Source organism: Sinohyriopsis cumingii, chromosome 5 (assembly GCF_028554795.1).
Source record: "Sinohyriopsis cumingii isolate HCF-2022 chromosome 5, ASM2855479v2, whole genome shotgun sequence".
Taxonomy (NCBI): domain Eukaryota; kingdom Metazoa; phylum Mollusca; class Bivalvia; order Unionida; family Unionidae; genus Sinohyriopsis; species Sinohyriopsis cumingii.
The window spans coordinates 150,405,775-150,429,004 of NC_142965.1; the positions used below are offsets into that span (position 1 = coordinate 150,405,775).

At 36.4% G+C, this 23,230-nt stretch overlaps 1 protein-coding gene across 2 annotated transcripts in view; it reads right to left on the minus strand.

The window, feature by feature from the left end:
• The window catches only part of LOC149800452 (uncharacterized), a 50,136-nt gene that overhangs the window by 24,337 nt on the left and 2,569 nt on the right, over positions 1–23,230 (minus strand). For both annotated transcript variants that reach the window (XR_016421386.1, XM_089960075.1), the window contains exons 2-4: positions 18,471–18,547; positions 11,132–11,293; positions 4,560–4,781 (exon numbers count right to left, since the gene is read on the minus strand). Coding sequence is in view for 1 of the 2 variants with exons in the window: in XM_089960075.1 (XP_089816201.1) it covers positions 4,560–4,781; positions 11,132–11,293; positions 18,471–18,547 (461 nt within the window). In the remaining variant the exon portion in view is untranslated. The remainder of the gene's footprint in view (positions 1–4,559; positions 4,782–11,131; positions 11,294–18,470; positions 18,548–23,230) is intronic.

The window sequence follows — 23,230 nt, forward strand, 5'->3', positions numbered from 1 at the left end:
GGGTCCTGGTTGTGCAAAAGGGTCTAGGTTGTACTGTAACAGGGCCCTGGTTGTGCCAAAGGGTCTAGGTTGTACTGTAACAGGGCCCTGGTTGTGAAAAGGGCCTAGTTTGTACTGTAATAATAATAATAATAATAATAATGAGGACTTTGTATAGCGCCTAATCTTTTGAAGCTCTAAGCGCTTTACAACATTAGACAACACCTATAAGATAAAAAACCTATAATAATATTATTACAAAAACAAACACCATGAAATTAAAAAAAAAAAAAATAAAAAATAAAAAAACATGCTGAGAATATTTCAGGTAGGAAACATTATTAGGTCTTTTAAGTTTGTTCTTGCAGTCGAAATAAGTGAGTTTTGAGAGCCCTCTTGAATGTGATCACTGTGTCTTTGTGTCTAAGTTCAGTGGGCAATTCATTCCACGTTGCTGGGCCTTGGTATGCAAAAGAACGCTGTCCATATGACTTTGTTTTCATAGTGGGAATAATGAGTAACAGGGTCATGGTTGTGCATTAGGGCCTAGTTTGTATTATAACAGGGTCATGGTTGTGCAATAGGGCCTAGTGTGTACTTTAACAGGGCCTGGGATGTACAATAGGACCTAGTATGTACTGTAACAGGGCCTGGGATGTACAATAGGGCCTAGTATGTACTATAACTGGGTCATGATTGTACAATAGGGCCTAGTATGTACTATAACGCGGTCATGGTTGTACAATAGGGCCTAGAATGTACTATAACTGGGTCATGATTGTACAATAGGGCCTAGTGTGTACTTTATCAGGGCCGTGGTTGTGTAATAGGGCCTAGTGTGTATTGTAACAGGGGCATGGTTTTGCAATAGGACCTAGTATGTACTGTAACAGGGTCAGGGTTGTGCAATAGGGCCTACTATGCACTGTAACAGGGTGATGATTGTACAATAGGGCCTAGTATGTACTATAACTGGGTCATGATTGTACAATAGGGCCTAGTATGTACTATAACTGGGTCATGGTTGTACAATAGGGCCTAGAATGTACTATAACTGGGTCATGATTTTACAATAGGGCCTAGTATGTACTATAACTGGGTCATGATTGTACAATAGGGCCTAGTATGTACTATAACTGGGTCATGGTTGTACAATAGGGCCTAGAATGTACTATAACAGGGTCATGGTTGTGTAATCGGGCCTAGTATGTATAGTTTCATAGCATTCTGTTGAGTTTCAGTACTCTCTAGGCTATTGTGTACAATATAATTTATAATACTGCAATATGAATATTATACAAGCGTTGATAGGTATCATTCTTAGAATCCGACAAAATAATGCAGGTCTGACTAATTAGTCCTAACCATTATTTAAACAGACCTGAACATACAGACTCCATGCTATGTGACACAGTACTTTATAAAAATAAAAAAATTTCATCACGACTATGAGTTCTGCCAACAAAATGCGTCTATCCATACAGGTGGTCTTTCCTCAATAGTCAAATGATACAACAAAAATAATTTGTGCTTGAGAAATTAAAGTCCTCAAATGACAAATGGTCTCCTAAAACTGGTCTGTCCAGAGAGCTATTATACATGAAATGTAAACACTCTCATGAGATCCAAGTATTACTGTATTTGAAATGTGAAGCAGATAATATACTTTTACCGTTGTTATGTATATCTATTTTATGTGTTATTTTTCACGATTATAGATTGAAAGGATCGTTTGCTAAATAACATATAATTTTGTACTTTGAGGATTTGTACTTTAAAATGAGGTCATGATTTTATGAAACATATTATAGTTTCAGGACAGAAATAAACAGCATAATGAATTCAATACAGGTGACTGGTTTTATGGAAAACCAGGTTGTCCTAATTCCTGATTGTTTGATAGCTGGAAATTCAGTCACGGTCTTGACCTTGCTTACAGTTAAAGTGACTTCGAAATGAACAGTTGAACCTCATTCTGGTTTTGAAACTGCATCTCTTACATTATTATTAGGGGCCCCGAGTGGCCGAGTGGTCTAAAGCGCTCTCAGTTACGGATCACTACCATCTCACCTCTGTCTACATGGGTTCGAGTCTCGGATTCGGCCAATGTGGATATGTGAGAAATCTTGCTAGTAGCTTCTCGAGGGTCGGTGGTTCTTTCCTGGGTTCTTCCTCCACCATTAATACTGGCCGCCATGTATAGCCTATCGCGTGCTGAAAAATGGCGTTAACCCTACAACAACAACAACATTATTATTATGATGATGATCCTTCAAATAATGCCTGGATATGTGAAATAGTTAAGCCAGAGGTGTGTTATGCCATAGGCACTGGAGTCTGGACATGTGATATAGTTATGCCAGAGATAAGTAATGCCATAAACAATGGAGTCTGGACATGTGATAGTTATGCCAGAGATAAGTAATGCCATAAACGCTTGAGTCTAGACATGGGATATAGTTATGCCAGAGATAAGTAATGCCATAAACAATGGAACTTAAATACATGGCATAGTTGTGCAAAAGACACTGGTACCTGGATATATCACATACCTATGCTACAGACAAATTGGTTACAACTCGGGACTTGATGACAAGGCAAACAATTAGCAGGGATGGAATGGAACCAGCCAAACAAAAGAAATCTGAACATTTTCCATCTACAGGCTATGTGTAAAGTGTTCAATTTCGCAAGGAATTGATAACATGCACAACACTTTCAAAATCATCAAAACATGCAAGAAAATATAAAAAACTATTTTTATCATTTATTATCTTTAACTTTGTTTATGTACATGAATACACCTATTGTATCAATATACATGTACACTATTATATCTGCTGATACCCCTGCTTTCAGCTTGTTTGAAACTGTTTATTGATCCATGGACAGTTCTGAAAGTTCTATGGGATCTCATGCAAGTTTTTGAGCTGGTCTTATCAATTTGGAGCCAATGCACAAGCCAAGTTCCAAAATAAAGAACAAATTTCAATCTTGAATGTCAATGAATTCTGCTGTCAAGGCCATTTCTGATGGAACATTAGCTCTGGTCAACACTACTGGTGCTTTAGGAGTCAGCCCAAACTCTGGGGTATCTGCAGTGAGGTGATTGCTGCCATTTGTATAGATGAGTGAGTGAAAAATCAACAGAAGCTTGTGCATCTTTAAATCTGATTTTTCCTACCTGTGCTTTTTCATTGTAGCATGATTAAGGGACACTTTTTTCATTGTAGCATGATTAAGGGACACTTTTTTCATTATAGCATGATTAAGGGACACTTTTTTCATTGTAGCATGATTAAGGGACACTTTTTCATTGTAGCATGATTAAGGGACACTTTTTTCATTGTAGCATGATTAAGGGACACTTTTTTCATTGTAGCTTGATTTTTTTTCCCCCAGCTGATCCATAGTTAATTTTGTCTTTGCAGTTCATGCACTAGGCAAGTCTAGGTTCCTCCAATTTCATCAACAAAAAAAACTCATATTTTTGTTCCAACCAGCTCCATTTGAACCAATTTTTACTGACAAGTCATGACCATTTACCTCCTTCAATGAAACTGAATTGTATAGAAGCCAAGGAATTATTTTAAAAGAGTGTGCAAGACACAACTCAAAAATGCAATAAAATGCACGAAGAAATTTCTGTGTTTCTCACGGTCCTAATGATACGGAAAAATGGGAACCAGTCTAGAAATGGGTGAAGATAAAACAGAGCATATATGGATTTGGCTGGTCAGGATTGGCTGACAATGAAATTTAGATTTTAAGAAAAATAATCTTTTCATAGCTCAACCTAGTTAAAACTGAAGAAAAAAACCTGAGACACATCATTTTATTGACAAAATCTCAATCCCCAAGTTTGAAACACTCATTACTGTAATCAGCACCTGACTCTTTGGTGCAGTATTGAAAGCAAACATTTTAAACATATGTAGATCCAGAAAAAGCCACAAGTCATACGGTTTTTGCTGTAGATCCAGAAAATGCCACAAGTCATACGGTTTTCGCTGTACAGAAGCCGTCATCAAGGATTTGTATATACTGATAAATACAAGTTTGATAAAGAGGACTTGGAAATTTGAAGTTACTAAATTTTTAATATCATGGTGCTTGCATAGGTTTACTATGGGAAATGAATTAGTACCATTAGTCTGTAACCTCCAACATATGGTGTCTTTGTGTTTTGTTACTTCCTTTCCCAATCAAATTATATCCATGAAATAATATTCAGATTTTTAAAATTGAAAAAGTACTGCCCAAAATCAAGAAAGGTTCCATCCCTGAATTACTAAACGTACTGTTACACAAAATCACAATACCACTGTAGGTAACTCATTAATCACATTTTTAAGAACTATTTTTCTTATATTCTTCAATTATTTCCTTATGAATTCCCAGATGACAAATAGAAGCACAAGTGTATCTATTGATTTCTCAAGCATTTTGGCAATCAAGAGATGATAATTTCTGCAAATTAAAAATTTAAAACATGAAAACTATTTTAAAAGGAAAATTTCTAAAAGGGGGGAAATATTCTAAAATGTGTACAGTGTCTTGTGTTAAATAAAGAGGTAAACCTTATCCTTGTCCAGACATATTTTGCCATCATCAGTCGGTGACAGGCATTTATATGGATAGGGACTTTTGGCCTCTGAAGAGCGTCTCTCTGCATCTCTCATCTTAGAGAGGAATGTTTCAATGGTTCCACTGCTGGATTTGTTACTGCTGGTAGAGATACTTCGTGTCATACGTAATCTGGACTCCTTTAACAGCAAGTCAAAAGGACTATCAGTCCCAGCCTGAAAAGATAATGATTGTAACTGTATCAATTTACTGTTTGGGCCCTTATGAAAACTAGTCATGATTTCAGTTGGAAATATGGTCCAAGGTAAATTCTTTATAGTAATGTAACCCCACCTTTCAATACAGTCAGAAATTCCACTGCCTGGCATACCTACATATATACATACATACAAATGTATTAATAAATACAACCATACATACATCCATTCAGTACAGCCCAATTTTGTGTGTGTATCCATGCATCAAAGATGGAGTGGAGAGAGCTTGAAGAAGAATAAGTTTCCCCCATCTCCGTGCATGTCATGACAGAGTTGTTGTGGACTGCTGAAAGGATAGCAGTCTCATGGAGTCACATCCAACAATCAGTGGACCCCCCCATATCACAATGCCTTATCCAATAACGTAATAAAGAATATTTACTGTAGCCATAGCTACATGGTGTAATGGCTAAAATGAAATTCCCTTGATAGGCCTAATGGTGTACTGGATAAAACAAAATTCCCTTGATGGGCCTAATGATGTACTGGCTAAAATGAAATTTCCTTGATGGGCCTAATGGTGTACTGGCTAAAATGAAATTCCCTTGATGGGCCTAATGGTGTACTGGAAAAAACAAAATTCCCTTGATGGACCTAATGGTGTACTGGCTGAAACGAAATTCCCTTGATGGACCTAATGGTGTACTGGCTAAAATGAAACTCCCTTGATGGGCCTAATGGTGTACTGGCTAAAACAAAATTCCCTTGATGGGCCTAATGGTGTACTGGCTAAAACGAAATTCCCTTGATGGGCCTAATGGTGTAGTGGCTAAAACGAAATTCCCTTGATGGGCCTAATGGTGTACTGGCTAAAACAAAATTCCCTTGATGGACCTAATGGTGTACTGGCTAAAACGAAATTCCCTTGATGGGCCTAATGGTGTACTGGCTAAAACAAAATTCCCTTGATAGGCCTAATGGTGTACTGCCTAATGATGTACTGGCTAAAACGAAATTTCCTTGATGGGCCTAATGGTGTACTGGCTAAAATGAAATTCCCTTGATGGGCCTAACGGTGTACTGGCTAAAATGAAATTCCCTTGATGGGCCTAATGGTGTACTGGATAAAACAAAATTCCCTTGAAAGGCCAAATGGTGTAATGGCTGGAAAAAAATTCCCTTGATGGGCCTAATGGTGTACTGGCTAAAATGAAATTCCCTTGATGGGCCTAATGGTGTACTGGCTAAAACAAAATTCCCTTAATGGGCCTAATGGTGTACTGGATAAAACAAAATTCCCTTGATGGGCCTAATGGTGTACTGGCTAAAACGAAATTCCCTTGATGGGCCTAATGGTGTACTGGCTAAAACAAAATTCCCTTGATAGGCCTAATGGTGTACTGCCTAATGATGTACTGGCTAAAACGAAATTCCTTTAATGGACCTAATGGTGTACTGGCTAAAACAAAATTCCCTTGATGGGCCTAACGGTGTACTGGCTAAAATGAAATTCCCTTGATGGGCCTAATGGTGTACTGGCTAAAACAAAATTCCCTTGAAAGGCCTAATGGTGTAATGGCTGGAAAAAAATTCCCTTGATGGGCCTAATGGTGTACTGGCTAAAATGAAATTCCCTTGATGGGCCTAATGGTGTACTGGCTAAAACAAAATTCCCTTAATGGGCCTAATGGTGTACTGGATAAAACAAAATTCTCTTGATGGGCCTAATGGTGTACTGGCTAAAACGAAATTCCCTTGATGGGCCTAATGGTGTACTGGCTAAAACAAAATTCCCTTGATAGGCCTAATGGTGTACTGCCTAATGATGTACTGGCTAAAACGAAATTCCTTTAATGGACCTAATGGTGTACTGGCTAAAACAAAATTCCCTTGATGGGCCTAACGGTGTACTGGCTAAAATGAAATTCCCTTGATGGGCCTAATGGTGTACTGGCTAAAACAAAATTCCCTTGAAAGGCCTAATGGTGTAATGGCTGGAAAAAAATTCCCTTGATGGGCCTAATGGTGTACTGGCTAAAATGAAATTCCCTTGATGGGCCTAATGGAGTACTGGCTAAAACAAAATTCCCTTAATGGGCCTAATGGTGTACTGGCTAAAACAAAATTCCCTTGATGGGCCTAATGGTGTACTGGCTAAAACGAAATTCCCTTGATGGGCCTAATTGTTGTTGTTGTTCTAGGGTTTAACGCCATTTTTCAGCACAAGATAGGCTATACATGGCAGCCAGTATAACTGGTGGAGGAAGAACCCTGGAAAACCCAGGGAAGAACCACCGACCCACGAGAAGCTACTGGCTGGCTTTCCCACGTACGCGATGGGCCTAATGGTGTACTGATTAAAACGAAATTCCCTTGATAGGCCTAATGGTGTACTGGCTAAAACAAAATTCCCTTGATGGGCCTAATGGTGTACTGGCTAAAACAAAATTCCCTTGATGGACCTAATGGTGTACTGGCTAAAACGAAATTCCTTTGATGGACATAATGACGTACTGACTGAAATGAATTTCCAGTGATTCAATATAAGAATACCTCTTCGACTTAACTGCCAAGTGTTCAAACCATCTCTTAGATATTTTAAAGACATAGAGGACATGATAAAAGTCCAAGCTGTACTATTTTCATTTTGGACCATCCCATAGATTTCCGTCTTGTTGTGTGTAAAGTTTAATGGCAATCATCTATGAAGTTCAGGAGGAACAGCAGTAACACACTTTTGCTAATGGACAGAAAGATGGATGATGGACAACCCCACAATTTCTACTGGTCTAGAAGAAATAACAAACCCAAATTATCTGGTTTTAGTAACCTGACATACCATATTTTTATGATACTGACCCTATAACTTTTTATCATTTATACAAAACTTTATAACTGCTACTGAACATGCCTTGCTTTTCATCTTTGTACTGGAAAATTTGGAATGGAAACGATCTTCAAGTCCAGGAACATTTGTTGAAACAAATGTTTAGCAGCAGGGCTCAAATTTAACACAAATTTCTTTGTAGCCTGAAGGACTAGCATATTGAGAAATTTACTAGTCCTGTCAAATCTTTACTAGTCCTGTTCACAAAACGTCACGCAGCTTTCATGTATGTTTACCAAAACTAGATGTTTTCTGTGTGTTTCTTTTTGCGAATTGCGTACACCAGTTACACCACATAACATTCCTTTCCTCGTCATAATTCAGCCATTCCCTGTCTTTTGTCCATTTTCCCTATCATAAGAATTATTCCTCATCATTCTCATCCAACTTTTACTTTTTATCCAGTGGCTGAACACCTTCTATCAAATGCCACATTTTTCCTGTCTTATAAGGAGGGAATTGTGCCTTGTTTTGAAATACGAGATGTTATAGTATAGCTGACGCGAACTATTTAAAGCAAGAATAGGAATGGAACATGTGTCTTTGCCCCCTCCCACAATTAAATGGCCTCTCTCTAACAAAGACTTAACTTCAGCGGATGTTCTGCATGATCAAAGCAGTGGATACTGTAAACACTGTTATAAAATATTAGCATCAGGAGACAGTGCTAGTTTCAGCTTGGAAAAGGTGTGTTCCCATTAAACGAAGCCATCTCACACTCATCGCGTTGTATTTAACAGATCCAATTATGGTATCAAGTCGTAAGTTTGGTAATTGTTCCTAATTAATCGAACCTCAATGTATTGTTGAAATTAATAAATTGGCATAAAAGTTTCAAATCTTAGATGCCCATGTTCAGAGATTTTAATTCCCAAACAAATGTACGGCATTCTGCTTGGATATCTCCACGTGTATTCAATTATTTGTTCATTCTTGTAAGGGAAAAATATAAACACTATTCTTATCATCATAGAAAATGTAGTTGTATGGAAAGGATGTGTCAATAATGTAACTGTAATAAACTGATCTAATTCTTATAATTATTTCAATGGAAATGTAAAATATGCATAGCTGCCAACCTTCCAGGCTCACAGTTAGTGAAAATAGGGATAAAAGGTTGTGAATTTGGACATGAATTCGTGAAAAATACCATGACAATAACTCCATCCATTCTGGCTGTCAATACTACACTATATCAAGATCACAATATAAAACTAAAACACTACATATATGCAGAAATATTTATTTATCAAGACATGATACTGTGGCAGACTCGAACTTCCTCAACTGCTTGATCGTAAATTTGTTTTCTAAACAGTTCAGACTTCTTGCCTGCTGGTTGATCTTGGTGACTAAAATTGCTGACAAATTTTCTGCAGCTAAGGTGCCCTGAAGTCTGTCTTTTTTTTCCTCACTAGAGAAAATACTCTTTCGCTGTCACTGTTGCTGTGAGGAATGCACAGGAGCTGCAATACTTTTGTTCTTCCACAGGAAAATTTGGAAGCGATTTTCGAGTCCGGGAACATTTGTCGGAACAAATGATTAGCATGGTCTCCAGCTGATAAAGGTAGATTGTGTTTGACAAGAAAACTCACAAATAATGCTTCAGCGTAGGTAGCTTGCAGGTCTTCCGCCGATGGCTTAAAATATTCCAGAGCTGAAATCTGCGAATTCTTAATTTTCCCAACTTCTATGGTTTTTTTGCAACCAATGTGCTTCCTCACATCGTCTCTGCAATGGCACACTGAGTACAAAAAGCATGATGAATATCAATGTTTAATGGTAGAAACTTCACTTTTTCAGCAAAATATATTTCTTTCTCCTTGGTGGTGAAGACATTTTCAAGATCTTACATGTGATGCTGAACGGTAACTCAAATCAGTGTTGGTGACACATGCGCAAAGCAAAATTCCGGTTAGACCTCAGTTTCTCTCAAAAGCATTTGTAAAACTAATATACATATAGATTAAAATAGGCTAAAATGCTTGCTACCGGGCCAACTGTACTAATCGGCTTTAGATCTACTAATATCACGACCAGCAGTACCTGAGAATATCACGACTAGCGCTTAATGGGAAATCAGTTATTTTATTAAAGATTTTAAATAACTCAGAATCGGAGAAATTGTGAATTTTTGGCTTGCGGAGTGAATCTGTGAATTGCTGAAAAAGTCTTGAAATTCACGCCAAATTCGTGAGGGTGGGCAACTATGAGTATGTAGTTTCCTGTTTGTGACTGTTGGAGCGTTTAAAAAAACAAACTAACTTCTTTGAATAGCTTTTGCCGTGTTCTTTTGTGTGGTATAGCGCTTTGTAGTTTGTTCCTGTGGTCGAGTGAATAAAGTGTGATACCACATCATTTTTTCATTTAATTCGTTATCAGATTAATTAGGATCAATTACCAAACTTCCATTGTTAATGACGGGACCAAAATTTGCGCTGTTAAGTGAAATGCACAAAATCGGATGGATTCTTGTTATAGAAAAGCACCTTTCCGAGACAGAAATTGACTTCATCTTCTCATGCTAATATTTTATGACCGTGTTTACAATGGTCACTGCTGTGATTCTACAGAACATCTGCTAAGTCAAGTCTTTATTAGGGAATAGCGTAAACAAACGCTAACTGTTGATAACCGAAACTTACTAGCCCATCAGACTATTAACATTATGAAAGTTACTACTCCGACATGAAATCTGCTAGCCTTGGGCTTGCGGATTACGACTAATTCCGAGCCCTGAGCAGGGTCTCCAGCTGATAAAGAGAGATCGTGTTCAACAAGAAAACTCACAAATAATGCTTCAGCAGTCTTCCGTCGATGGCTTAGAAAATTCCAGAGCTGAAATCTGCGAAATTCTTAATTTTCCCAACTTCTATGTGTTTTTTGCAACCAATGTGCTTCCTCACATCATCTCTGCCAAGATGCCCAATACTAAAATTTGTGGTACTCTGTGTGCAAAAATCATGATGTATATCAATATTTAATGGCAGAATGCATGGCCAGTTTTTGGTATACTCCAAAATAAACTTCCCTTCATTTTTTAAGGAGCAATACATTTCTTTTCCCTTGGTGGTGAAGCCATTCTCAAGATCTTACATGCGATGCCAAACAGTAATTCAAATCGGTGTTGGTGACGCATGTGTGGAGCAAAATTCCGGTTAGGCCCCAGTTTCTCTCAAAAGCATTTGTAAAACTAATCTTATACATATAGATTAAAATAGGCTCAAATGCTTGCTACCGAGCCAACTGTACCAATCGGCTGTAGTTCTGCTAATATCGCGACCAGCAGTACCAGACCGTTTCGGCAACTGCAAATAACACAACTAGCGCTTAATGGGAAATCGTTTTTTTAATTAAAGATTTAAAATAACTGAGAATCGGAGAATTTGTTAATTTTTGGTTTGCGGCATGACTCTGTGAATCGCTGAAAAAGTCGTGCAATTCATGCCAAAATCGTGAGGGTTGGCAGCTATGTTTATACCTCATTCATAACTTGACTTAGTTCCTTTGCCAGTTCTTCATCCGTCTTCTCTATAGTCTCTAACTCTTTTCTTTTCCTCATCTCTTCCTCCTGAAGTTTAAGTATGAGTGCCTCACTTGCCTCCTCTTCCTTCTTTCTCTCCTCCTCCTGCTGCTGACGTATCTGTAATGGGAAACGACTAATACATGAATGCACAGCCATAATTTCTTTTGCAACATGTTAAACTGAAACTTACATACAAAACAAACTGATGAAACACTATATAGGTCACACTGACTTTTTAATAAAATAGAGATAAAATGCTTTACGCTGCATGACAACAAAGCCAACAAAGTTAACTGATAAACTGACTGCATGAAAACAAAGCCAACAATGTTAACTGATAAAATGACTGCTTGACAACAAAAGCCAACAATGTAAACTGATAAAATGACTGCTTGACAACAAAGCCAACAAAGTAAACTGATAAACTGACTGCATCACAGCAAAGCCAACAATGTTTACTTATAAACTGCTTGCTCAATGTAATCTAGATCTTAGATCTACAACATGCTGCAGCAGCTAAGGAAATTGTCTTATGTAACTGGAACCAGGGCATGGACAGGGGTCGTGCTGGGCTTTGCCAAAGTCGCAAATTGCAATTTTGTTCCTTACTGGCCACAAACATTTTTGGCTGTTAAAAATTATATACAGTCTTGGGTTTAGAGTTGAGAAATGCAAAGGCACCACAACAGGAAACCGCAAACTTCGAAATAAAACTGCAATGGGCTCAATATTTGCATAAACAAATTATTTTTTCATATTGACAAACTGCCCTAACACAGAATTGTTATATCATAATCCACTTAGGTTAATGTCTGGCTTTAGTACTCTGTGCTGTAATATAATCCAAATAGTCATGATACCTGACTAGCTAAATTTGACCACCTAAGAAGGCGGGAAATGAATGAATACAATCTACCAGACGATGTCTTTTACTTTTTCCTTTTTGAAAAATGTACCAGAAAAAATAGTTTTGCTGAAAGTTGAAAGAAAACTGATTACCTTTCAAGCATCTATCGTTCTGTATATATACTATGCAAAAGAAAGAAGAACAAAATTATGTGTCAGTCAATGGTTTACATTTGACGTTGCTGCAGCAATAACAAACGGCCATTTGTTTGGTCCTTCAAAGAGCACCTTTAGTGGCACATTCAATAGCACATGAACCTTTATCAAAGCAAGCCGAAGACCTTTGATCAAAGAAAGTTGGCAACAAATTTAAATAGAAGTATTTTTCATTTGTCATAGTGATTGGAAAATATCTATTGTGCAATGAAAGTTTCCTGTTTGCAACAAACTAGTTCATGCTACAATCGCTACCAATGGTGGTTTAAAACCCAAATTAAAGTTCCAATATTTTGAATCAATAGAAGTCTAACATGAATGTGAAACTTTTTAATTTGTTCACATGTTGCCATTACCCTATGAACAGCCTCATCTCTTTGGTAGCCTCACCATCATGGTAGTTGTCTCTGGCTTAACAAAATCTAGGCTAATTTAAAGTACATGTACATGTAGCATATAAACAACTATACAGCCACATGCTACACCTCTCCCTCGATAACTCATGCACAACGGGGTCCACAAACACAGATCGCACTATAAGCAAGGCGCGAGTTACAGAGGGATCTCAAAAAATTGGGAAAAATAACTTTGACATCGAGAAAACTGTGGGGGGGGAGGGGGCGACGTTAGAGAACTGGGCTGTTTAATGACTGAATCCTCATTTTACAATCACGTTGATAATAATTTTTAATAATGTGCTTTTTCTAATGAAGTTGTTCGCTATTCTGTTTAAAATAAAACAAAAGTTTCCTTAAAATATCCAACATATGAAAAATTGTTCCAACTGGTCTGAACAACCATCAAGTGTACTCAAAAAATCTGTGTATTATGTCACTGCTTTTTGTTTTCTTGATGAGTCTGGTTCCCATAGTGGTATTTAATAGTATCTTGCCAAATCGGTAGTCCACAATTTGGGAACTAGACTAACTGATGATACACCACCAAACAAGATTCCTTTTTCCCCCTCAAAAACATGCGACATTTATTTTGTGACACGTCTACGTTGAAACTCGATTTTTATTGTTCAATTAGTACAATGTTAATGTCGTGATTTCATTGGAAGTAATAATTAAATTTCTTATCATCCCTGAGGATATCTGTAAATGCCAGTTCAAGAATTCTCTGAAACTTGCTTGCCCACATTGGTCCGGATCTGTGAAATCAAGCTGTTTATTTTACGAAGTATTCTTTTCGCTTTGCCTTGTTATCTTTGATCAGTTATGAAGGAGTCGGTTAATTTAAGGTAGTTTCTGTTACAAACACAATAATGTTTATTATAGTGTTCGATTGATCAAATGAAGTGAGTTCACCCGACATACGACCGAGGCCGCATGATTTAAAGTCTGATTTTTGTGCCTTTTAACTTTTCTTTTATTCCACCTCCTTTTTTTTATTCAAAAGATACAACTAAGGTGATAATATAAAGGAGGCCAGCTTTTAATTCAGTACAGCAATACAACAAATACAAAAATTGTACGAGTTATTTTTAAATTTGATATTCCATAGTGTTTATTAAAATTTCCATGTCCTATCTACCGTTTTCAATGCTAAAACAAGCGATACATCAAAGTTTCCATTACCAATTTTCTTCAAGTTCAACAAATAGGGATAATTTTTTGAGGTATTTTCGGGTTTAAAAAAAATGGGATCCATGCCTGACACCGCATTATAAGTGGGTTCGCGAGTTATCGAGGGAGTGGGGTACCAGGATAATAAATATCAGAGTGAATTGTTTCGTGAAACATGTTTGTGGACAACGGTATATTGACTACCATTTATATATATATATATATATATATATATATATATATATATATATATATATATATATATATGTTGTTGTGTTTTCTAAAGGGATTTGATTGATATATGAAATTTCTAACATATGATCAAATACTCGAATTCATTGATTTTTCGTATGCATGTATATTATTTAACAGTGTAGTGTATTACACAAATGTAACTTGTCAATATACAAGTGTATTTGAGAGTAGTTTCTTCATTTAATAAAAATTTAGATTTTTTTCTCTACATAAAACTTAGTCACATGTATGCAAAATTTCTGTTTTATTCAGCCCCTCCTGCCGCTAGTCTATACATCCACTTATGTCAACAACATTACCTTGATCCACAGGATGTTGAGATAAATGGATATGTAAATGGCAACATTTTGTGAAAATTGGCGACAAAATACTGAGGATGGCAATTTTTTCCGAGACAATTTTTTAAAAAGCCAACGCCATTCTTGCATGGACCCACTGTTTTGGTGAGAAATAATTGGAATCGGGGCCCAGACAAACTGTGTTGGTGAAAGATAATTGGAAAGAAAATGTTCAGGAACAAATGCCATCAATATGAATTCAACTATTTTGGAACATTTTCCAAATCTATATTATTTATAGATTTTGTGTCAAAGTTTCAATAACATGAGATAACCATTTTTGGCTTGACCAAAAAAGTTCTTACAATGATCATCAATATAAGCATCAATACTTTAACAAAGATTATCTTTATACTGTTAATTTATTATGGAATGGGCAAGTATGGACTGTTGCTATGGAATGGATAAGTATGGGCTGTTTCTATGGAATGGGCAAGTATGGGCTGTTGCTATGGAATGGGCAAGTATGGACTGTTGCTATGGAATGGGTAAGTATGGACTGTTGCTATGGAATGGATAAGTATGGGCTGTTTCTATGGAATGGGCAAGTATGGGCTGTTGCTATGGAATGGGCAAGTATGGACTGTTGATATGGACTGGGCAAGTATGGACTGTTGCAATGTAATGGGTGAGTAGGGACTGTTATTATGGAATGTGTGAGAATGGAGTATTGTTATGGAATGGGTAAGTAAGGACTATTATTATGGAATGGATTAGCAGGGACTGTTATTATGGAATGGGCAAATATAAAATGTTATTATAGAATGAGTAAGTATGGACTGTTATTATGGAATTGGTAAGTATGAACTATTGTTTTGGAATGGGTAAGTTTAGACTGTTATTATAGAATGCTGGGTTGGCACTGGCTTTAAAAAAGTTGTCGCCCCAAAAAATCACTAACCTGAATATTTTGTCACTGATTTTCAAAATATGTTGCCATTTTCATAATACAGTTCTATCTGTTTATCTTAACACCTTCCGGACCAAGGTAATATTGTTGACATAAGCAGATATTTAAATAGGATGGGGGGGAGGGGGAGCGAAAATAAATTGAAATTTCGCATACAAGTGAATTTTGTTTAGGTATTATGTTGCCAGTGACTAGGATTTACAGAGAGAGAGAGATACAGACAGAAAAATATGGAACATTTATTTACATGAAGACAACTAGTCTCAAATACACTTGTATACTGACAACTGACAAAATCCATGAATTTGAATATTATATCATGTTAGTAAATTTCTGTATTAGTCAACTCCCATTAGAAAATACAACTAACATGTATATATAAAAAATGGTAGTCCTTGTTTAATCTATATCCCATTATCAACAAACACGTGTTTCACAAAACAAATCACACTGCTATTCATTAGCCTAGTAGCACATGGCTGTATAGTTATTTATATGCTACATGTACATGTACTTAAATTGGCCTAGAGTTTGGTCAGCCAAAGACAACTACCATGATGCCGAGGCTATCAAGGGCAGAGGTCTTGCTAGGCTTTTAAAACCAGGAGTCCGACCAGGAAAAGTTGCAGTCCCCCATACACATATTTGGCATACCTGAAGTGGCTAACTGTCCAGATGAGAAGAACCAGTGGTTGTCCTAGAGATTAATTTTCCAAATTCTTTACAACACTGACATACAGCTCTTGTTGGTCTATTAGAGTCAGAAAGAATTTTGTCAATTCAAAGAAAGACCTTATTCTAAACACTAAGTCACTTTCTTACATTTGACTAATGTTCCATTAGAACTATCAGTTCTAGCAACCTGAACTTCAGTACTCTTCTGAATCTCATTACAATCTTCATCAATTTGCAGTTTAACCCCAAAAACACTCCAAATTTGCCAACAGCATTTTGTCTAAGTCTCGCGTCTCGCTTCGCTATTGATTGAATGTAAAGGAAGAACCATGCAATAATAGCCAGTCTGAATAAATTTCCGTACATACTCATGGATAAGCCAAATAATTTAGGAAAAAATAAAAGCCTGGAAGAAGATAGGTCATCATATCCACTGGACTGGGTCAAGACTTGAATATTTTTAAGTTTTCTTGTTGACTACTGGTATATATTGTTACTGCAGATCACTGAAGACAAGATCATGTACTTAACCTGAATCCCCAGCACCACATGTAGTCAGGGTTCCTGCCACAAATTTAAAAAAAGTGTTCAGAACTTTTCTAGACCAAAAAACGTAAAATTACAAGACCTAATATTAAATCCTGATGAGATCAGAATCTGCAAACTAAAATTTCTCCCCAAAGCAAAAGCGGTCATGTTACAAGGTTCCCTCTAAAACAAGTCGTACTAGCTAAAATTTTACATCTTTTTCAAGACTTGTTAAACAATTTTCAATGAATGAAAAGATTTTTCATTTTGGCTGGACATATGGGTCAGCTTCTGTGCAGGTCATGTACTATATGTAATTTTATATCATGAAGATACATATACTTTCTTAATTATCAGACCTGACAGTCTTTTATGATAAAAGTCTATTTCAAAATTTGATCAAATCTGGGTGAAAGATACATATTTCAGAGTGATAACAAACTCAATCAAGCAGACGATGCAAAATAACTTGATTAAAATACACGTGGATCTTCAAAATTATTGACTCATCTAAGATCTTTGGGATATAATTACATATTCCAGGGTTAATCAATGTCAGATCAGAAATATGGCATGGTGATTGATAACAAGCCTAGGCAATCATATCAGAAATATGGCATGGTGAGTGATAACAAGCCCAGGCAATCAAATCAGAAATGTGGCCTCGGGAATGCTAATAAGCCCAGGCAATCAGATCAGAAATGTGGTCTCGTGAGTGATAACAAGCCGAGGCAATCAGATCAGAAATGTGGAGTGATAACAAGCAGAGGCAATCAGATCAGAAATGTGGCATCGTGAGTGATAGCAAGCCCAGGCAATCAGATCAGAAATGTGGCCTAGTGGAATCGGGTCACAATTAGTACTTCCAGTTCAGTGAATGTAGTTCTAGTCTATTTTTAGAACATTTATTTCCTCTCTCATTTTGGTGGTAATAGAAGAGTTTTATTAATGCATTTTTGGTAGGGATTTAAAGGTAACTGTTTATTCTTGATAATATGAGCTCAGGGTGTTGTTGTCTGTGTGTATTTTGGCGACAGTGCACAGTGAGTAATAAGGCCTTGGTGATGATCTGGAAGTGAAATCTGTGTTCTGTGTACATGCTGCTCTGTTGACAGTCCAGCAGCTCAAAAATGAGCAGGTCACCCTTTTTACAAGAACTTCACCGTGAAGTCATCTTTGAAGGTATTTTAGATTAACATATGATTTGCATTGAGTGTCACTCAGTGGAAAGGTCAGTACTGAGAAACAAATGTAGAGAACATATAATAAAATTAATTGTGCTCTATGTCCTAGTGAATGATAACAAGCCCAGGCAATCAGATCAGAAATATGGCATGCTGATTCATAACAAGCCCAGGCAATCATTATCAGAAATATAACATGGTGAGTGATAACAAGCCCAGGCAATCATTATCAGAAATATGGCATGGTGAGTGATAACAAGCCCAGGAAATCAGATCAGAAAAGAGGCATGGCAAGTAATAACAAACCCAGGCAATCAGATCAGAAATATGGCATGGTGAGTGATAACAAGCCCAGACAATCAGATCAGAAATATGGCATGGTGAGTGATAACAAGCCCAGGCAATCAGATCAGAAATATAGCATGGTGAGTGATAACAAGCCCAGGCAATCAAATCAGAAATGAAGAGTCATAACAAGCCTGGCAATCAGATCAGAAATGTGGAGTGATAACAAGCCCAGCTCTTTTAAAAGTACAGCTCTCAACCATATTCAACCTTATCTCAGATACGAATCATATAAACCAATATTCCAAGCTTGAGGAAAACTTATTTTTAAAAAAAACAAACGTGTACAAAGTGATAATAATGAAATGATGAAATATTCAGGAAGATAACACAAGCAAATGGCCTAACCATAGGTCACTCAGCAACTTCTACTCTCTGAAGACTCAAGGTACAAGTAAACGAAAGTAAAATCTGGCTTAATTGTGTTACCTTTTTAATCTCTTCTTCATACTCTCTTCTTATTTCTCCAGGTTTTGCTATGCTCACATTTGGAAATGCCTGTGCCCCTGTAAGTAACAAAAGTTAATATCAGCAAAACAATTTACTCTTAAAATACCAGTGCTGCTGCAGTGGCTCATTGCTCTGTCTGGTTGCTGGGGTCAATACTGATTTGTGGTCTGACTACCAGTAGCAACCCCAGTCAAAATTACAAAGTCTTCATAATTCAGGGATCGTCCTGGGCTTTGCCAATGTTGCAAATTGCGATTTTTTTCCCTTATTGGCGACAAAAATATCCCATCTGGCGATCTTTTTGGCGACATACTTTTTGGTTATTTAATTTGAACATACAATCATGGATTTGGACTGGATAAATTAAAAGGGAGAACGAAAGGAAGCCACAAACTTGACTAAGCAATGCATTGGAATCAATCTGTTACACAAACGATCCTTTGTTCGTATTGACGACCCCATCTTTACAGTGCATTGTTACATCATAATCTGCTTATGCTGACATCTGGGCTGAGTACTGTATGCTGCGATAGTCAATCATGCTACCGCACTATACCTACAACTGACCGACTTCTGAAGATGCGAATAGAACAGATACAATTAATTGTATGGCTAATCCTTCTGTGTTTTTTTTTTACATACACCAATACAATAGTTTCGCTGAACCTTTATAGAAAACTGATAACGTTTGAAGTACCCACTGTGTATAAATACAAAGCAAATGGAAAAAATCTCAATCACAATTATATCTGTCGCCAGTGCAGCATTTTACTCATTGATCTTTTCCTTTTGCCATCAATTCCGTGTTACGGCTGCAGAGACTTAAACTCCGCAACAAGAAATAGCACCAAAAAAAAACAGTTTGCATAATTAATAATAATTATTTATTTCTCAAAATACAGGAGTGAAAGAATTCCTAAATTGGGTGTGAATTTATGCTTATATATACGGTCCAATATTGCCAGGTGTTGACCCGAATAAGTTTCATTCGTGGGAATGGAGATCCTATTTTGCTTGTCGAGAAAATTTATACAGCATTCAGTGATCATTCTTGGGATTTAGGAAGCAATTCACTACAAGCTTTGTGAAGCTAGCCATAAAGGGGTGAAGCTGCTGAGAGACTACTGGTGTCACCTGTCAGCACTGTAGACTGTGAACGTGGATTCAGTAAGATGAACCTCATAAAAACTGACATCAGAAATAAGCTCTGCATCTCATCTCGAGAGAATTTAATGAGAATCGGCATGTACAGATGTGAAAAATTAGACTTTGAAACTGCATTCAACAAGTGGGCAGCCCTAAAATCGTGACAGATCATGTAACACTTGGTAACATTTTGTTAATGCTTGTTGTAATTAAAGTATTAACTAACCCATCTTTTGTAATTTTCATTGCCTGTTACATTAATAGACTAAATCAACACTTGGACAAATGTACACTACTTGTTTTGGCGACACTTTTTGAAAATTGGCGACAAAATATTGAGGTTGGCAATTTTTTTGGCGACAGCTTTTTAAAAGCCACGACCATCCCTGATAATTGCATTTTAATAACTGATTCTTATAGAGCTCATTCAGACCTTTTCAGAACAGTTTTAGTTTTTGAAATATTTTGATTAGTTCATAAGTTATGACTATTTGAATCTTGGCAAATATTGTTTTTTCTGTGAATTTTTGCCTTCTTTAAATGCATGTTTAATTCATTTAAGTCGCAGACCCAACACGTTTAATAAAATAAGTATTTCCATCATAACTTTTGATCTAAAAAAGATATCTCCATGAAACTTGGCAGTCTTATTGCATTTTTCCTGTAGAATTCAAATATTTACAATAAATTAAACTATGTCCACTAGATTTCAATGTAGGAAGAAAATAAGGGGTTAAAATCTTTATTTTACTTTGACCAGACGAATCAGATGCTGGACAACATATTTCTTAACAAGACATTTAATTCAGAAGAAATCATTGGCATACACTGCAAACAGTTCATCAAATTTTCTATGCTCTGAGAATGCCCACTGGCGTCCAGAATTTAGACATTCTGGAATCAGTCCAGTTGCTAGGACAAATTCAGGCTTAACCTCCTGAACATCGTCGTTGCTGGGCCATTTAAAAACTCCTGCTTTCCTACATGGTGCCATGAATTTAACTATCAAATTATTATTATTGTTGCTTTTAATTTCATGAACACATCCAGGGTACCAAGCATCCTGGTATGCAACGATAACATAATCATTTTCCTTAAGCTGGTCTACAACAGGCAACCATTGACATACTGTATTGAGTTCATCTATTTCACTTTCATAGAGTTCATCATTGTCATTCGGATTTCATTTTCCCTTCTTTGGTGGCGGTTCATTCATTTGGTCCAATATTTCATTGCACACACGTTTCTGTGTTCTTTATGTTTAAGACGCAAGTCTTTTCCACCATGGCATGCCCTCTTCCACAAGGACTCTTTTTCTGTGGGATTCATACTTTCATACCACTCTTTCATTCTGAGGCGCTTTCTCTTGAGTAGTTGAATGGAGGAGTGGTGGTGCAAGGAGGCATTTTGTCTATGCTTCTGACTGCTATCAAGGTCTCCAAAGTGGTGTTCACAGCCAAGATTGGTCACTTGCGCGAACTGTGTCCTCATCATTGTCTTTGGATCTGCTGCTTCACTGTACTGCCCACCAGGCAAGAAATCTGAGAGTTGTTTTTGAATAGTTCCTACCATTGACTTACACATAGAAGTAATAACTTGATTCAGTAATTTTCTGTCAATCTTGATAGATTTTATCACTTCACAGAAGCATTGCTCAAGTGCAAAGTCATACACCTCTCCCAATTTTTGTCTGTATTGAGCTTCCTGGTTTTTTAATACACACAGTTTTCTTGATTGTTTGTTGCACAAATACTTTTTCATGTTCCACTGTTTTGTGACATCGTTTTCTGTTTCATTTTCAGTTTGTATGCCAATATTTTTAGAGCTGTAAGTAATATATGGCAACTGAACTTCATTGCTTTGACATGCTGTGTCTGACCCTTTCTCATTGCAGCATCTGTTTTCTGTCACATGATATGAATTTTTTAATGGCACTGTCTTGAATTCCTTCCCTAGAAGTTTATCAATGTTTTTCACACCTGGCACATTTTTTTTTAATTACAAGTTTTTTCTTCTGGTCAAGTATACTATTCAATCTGTTGGAAAGATTAGATTGGTTAAGTGACTGACACCCATCATTAAATAAGGTTAAGGTGTTGCAAAATTCAGGAAATGTTTGATTATTTTTCTTATAAAAGTTGAAAATTTCAATCACAATTCCATTTGACAATTTGTCTTTTATACAAGATTTGGAAGCTATTGTATCAGCACTTATTCCTGCTTTTTGGCAGTAAGGACCAGGAAAATCCATACTCATATTTCTACACTGAAAATGAAAAAAAAAAAAGTTTTAGGTACTGTTAAAAAAACAGCATATTTCATCACCTAAAATTGCAGAGCAGTACTTTATCATGGTACGAAACGTCGATCGGTAATCACGTTTTCGTACTCTATTCGTACCATAAATCTTTGCGAGTTATTGGTTGAATTTCGTTTACATAGATTTCAATTTATTATTAACATGTTTAAAACATCATTTGCATACAATAATTTGGCATTAATTTGTATTTAGATGCAAGTTTTGAAGAAAAGTAAACTAAAATAATTTGAGAGTAAAGCTGTGAAATCTACATACATGTCAACATGAGGACGATCATTTATGATAAAATTTACGCTATATTTCATAAAATATTTAATAAATAAATAAAAGAATTACTTACCGATACAAAACATTCCAACAGAATAAATAAATTACAGCATTTGTCTTGTGATCGCCAATTTTTCACATCAATGTTATGTTTATCGCGAAACAAATATGGCGACTTAGCCCGCATGCCTTATGGAGGTCAACTTGGTGAAATGCGTACTTTCGAAATCAAATGCGGGTACTTAAATATTTGTTCTGAAAAACAAATTTGGTATCGAAAGAAAGATTAGAATGTGTATTTTGTAACGATATAGTGAAAATGTAAATGTAACGTTCGTGAGTTTGAAAAATTTTAGAGATACTTTAGAGACTATTTTCTCAGCACAGGATCATCATATTCAAATTTTCAAATCACCTTCAGAAACGTCATTCATTCTCCATTCAAGTGATGAATGCCTCATTAATATTCATTAGGTTTTGGTGACCCGCATTTGCAAATCAAACACACTGATGTCAATGCGTGCACACAGGAAATAGCAATTAACTGATACCGTCAATTTTGATAACTGATTGATAATTACGTGATCATATGGCTATACAATAAAAAGTACATATTAATAAAATTTATATGCTTTTGTAGATAATTTAAAGCCCTTTTAAATAAAGTTTATTTCATAAAAATGTTATTATCAGTATTGATTTTAATACAAATTTAGTACACACAGTGCAAGAAAAAGTCGATTTTCGCCCAGTTTACCGATAAGGAATAGGCACTATCTGGGGTTGCTACTACCAGCTCCTGAATCTCCTGGCTACTAAATACTAGCTTTTCTGTGAGGCACTAGCCTTTCTTTCACTAGCTTTTCTGTGAGGCAAATTATACTGCAATGTATACCGGTACGCTAAATGTACAACACGACAAATAACACTATATTCCCATCGTAATTCATTTTCAAAAAATGGCTTGCTAAACTATATTTGGATATTCAATGGAATGTTATTCAGT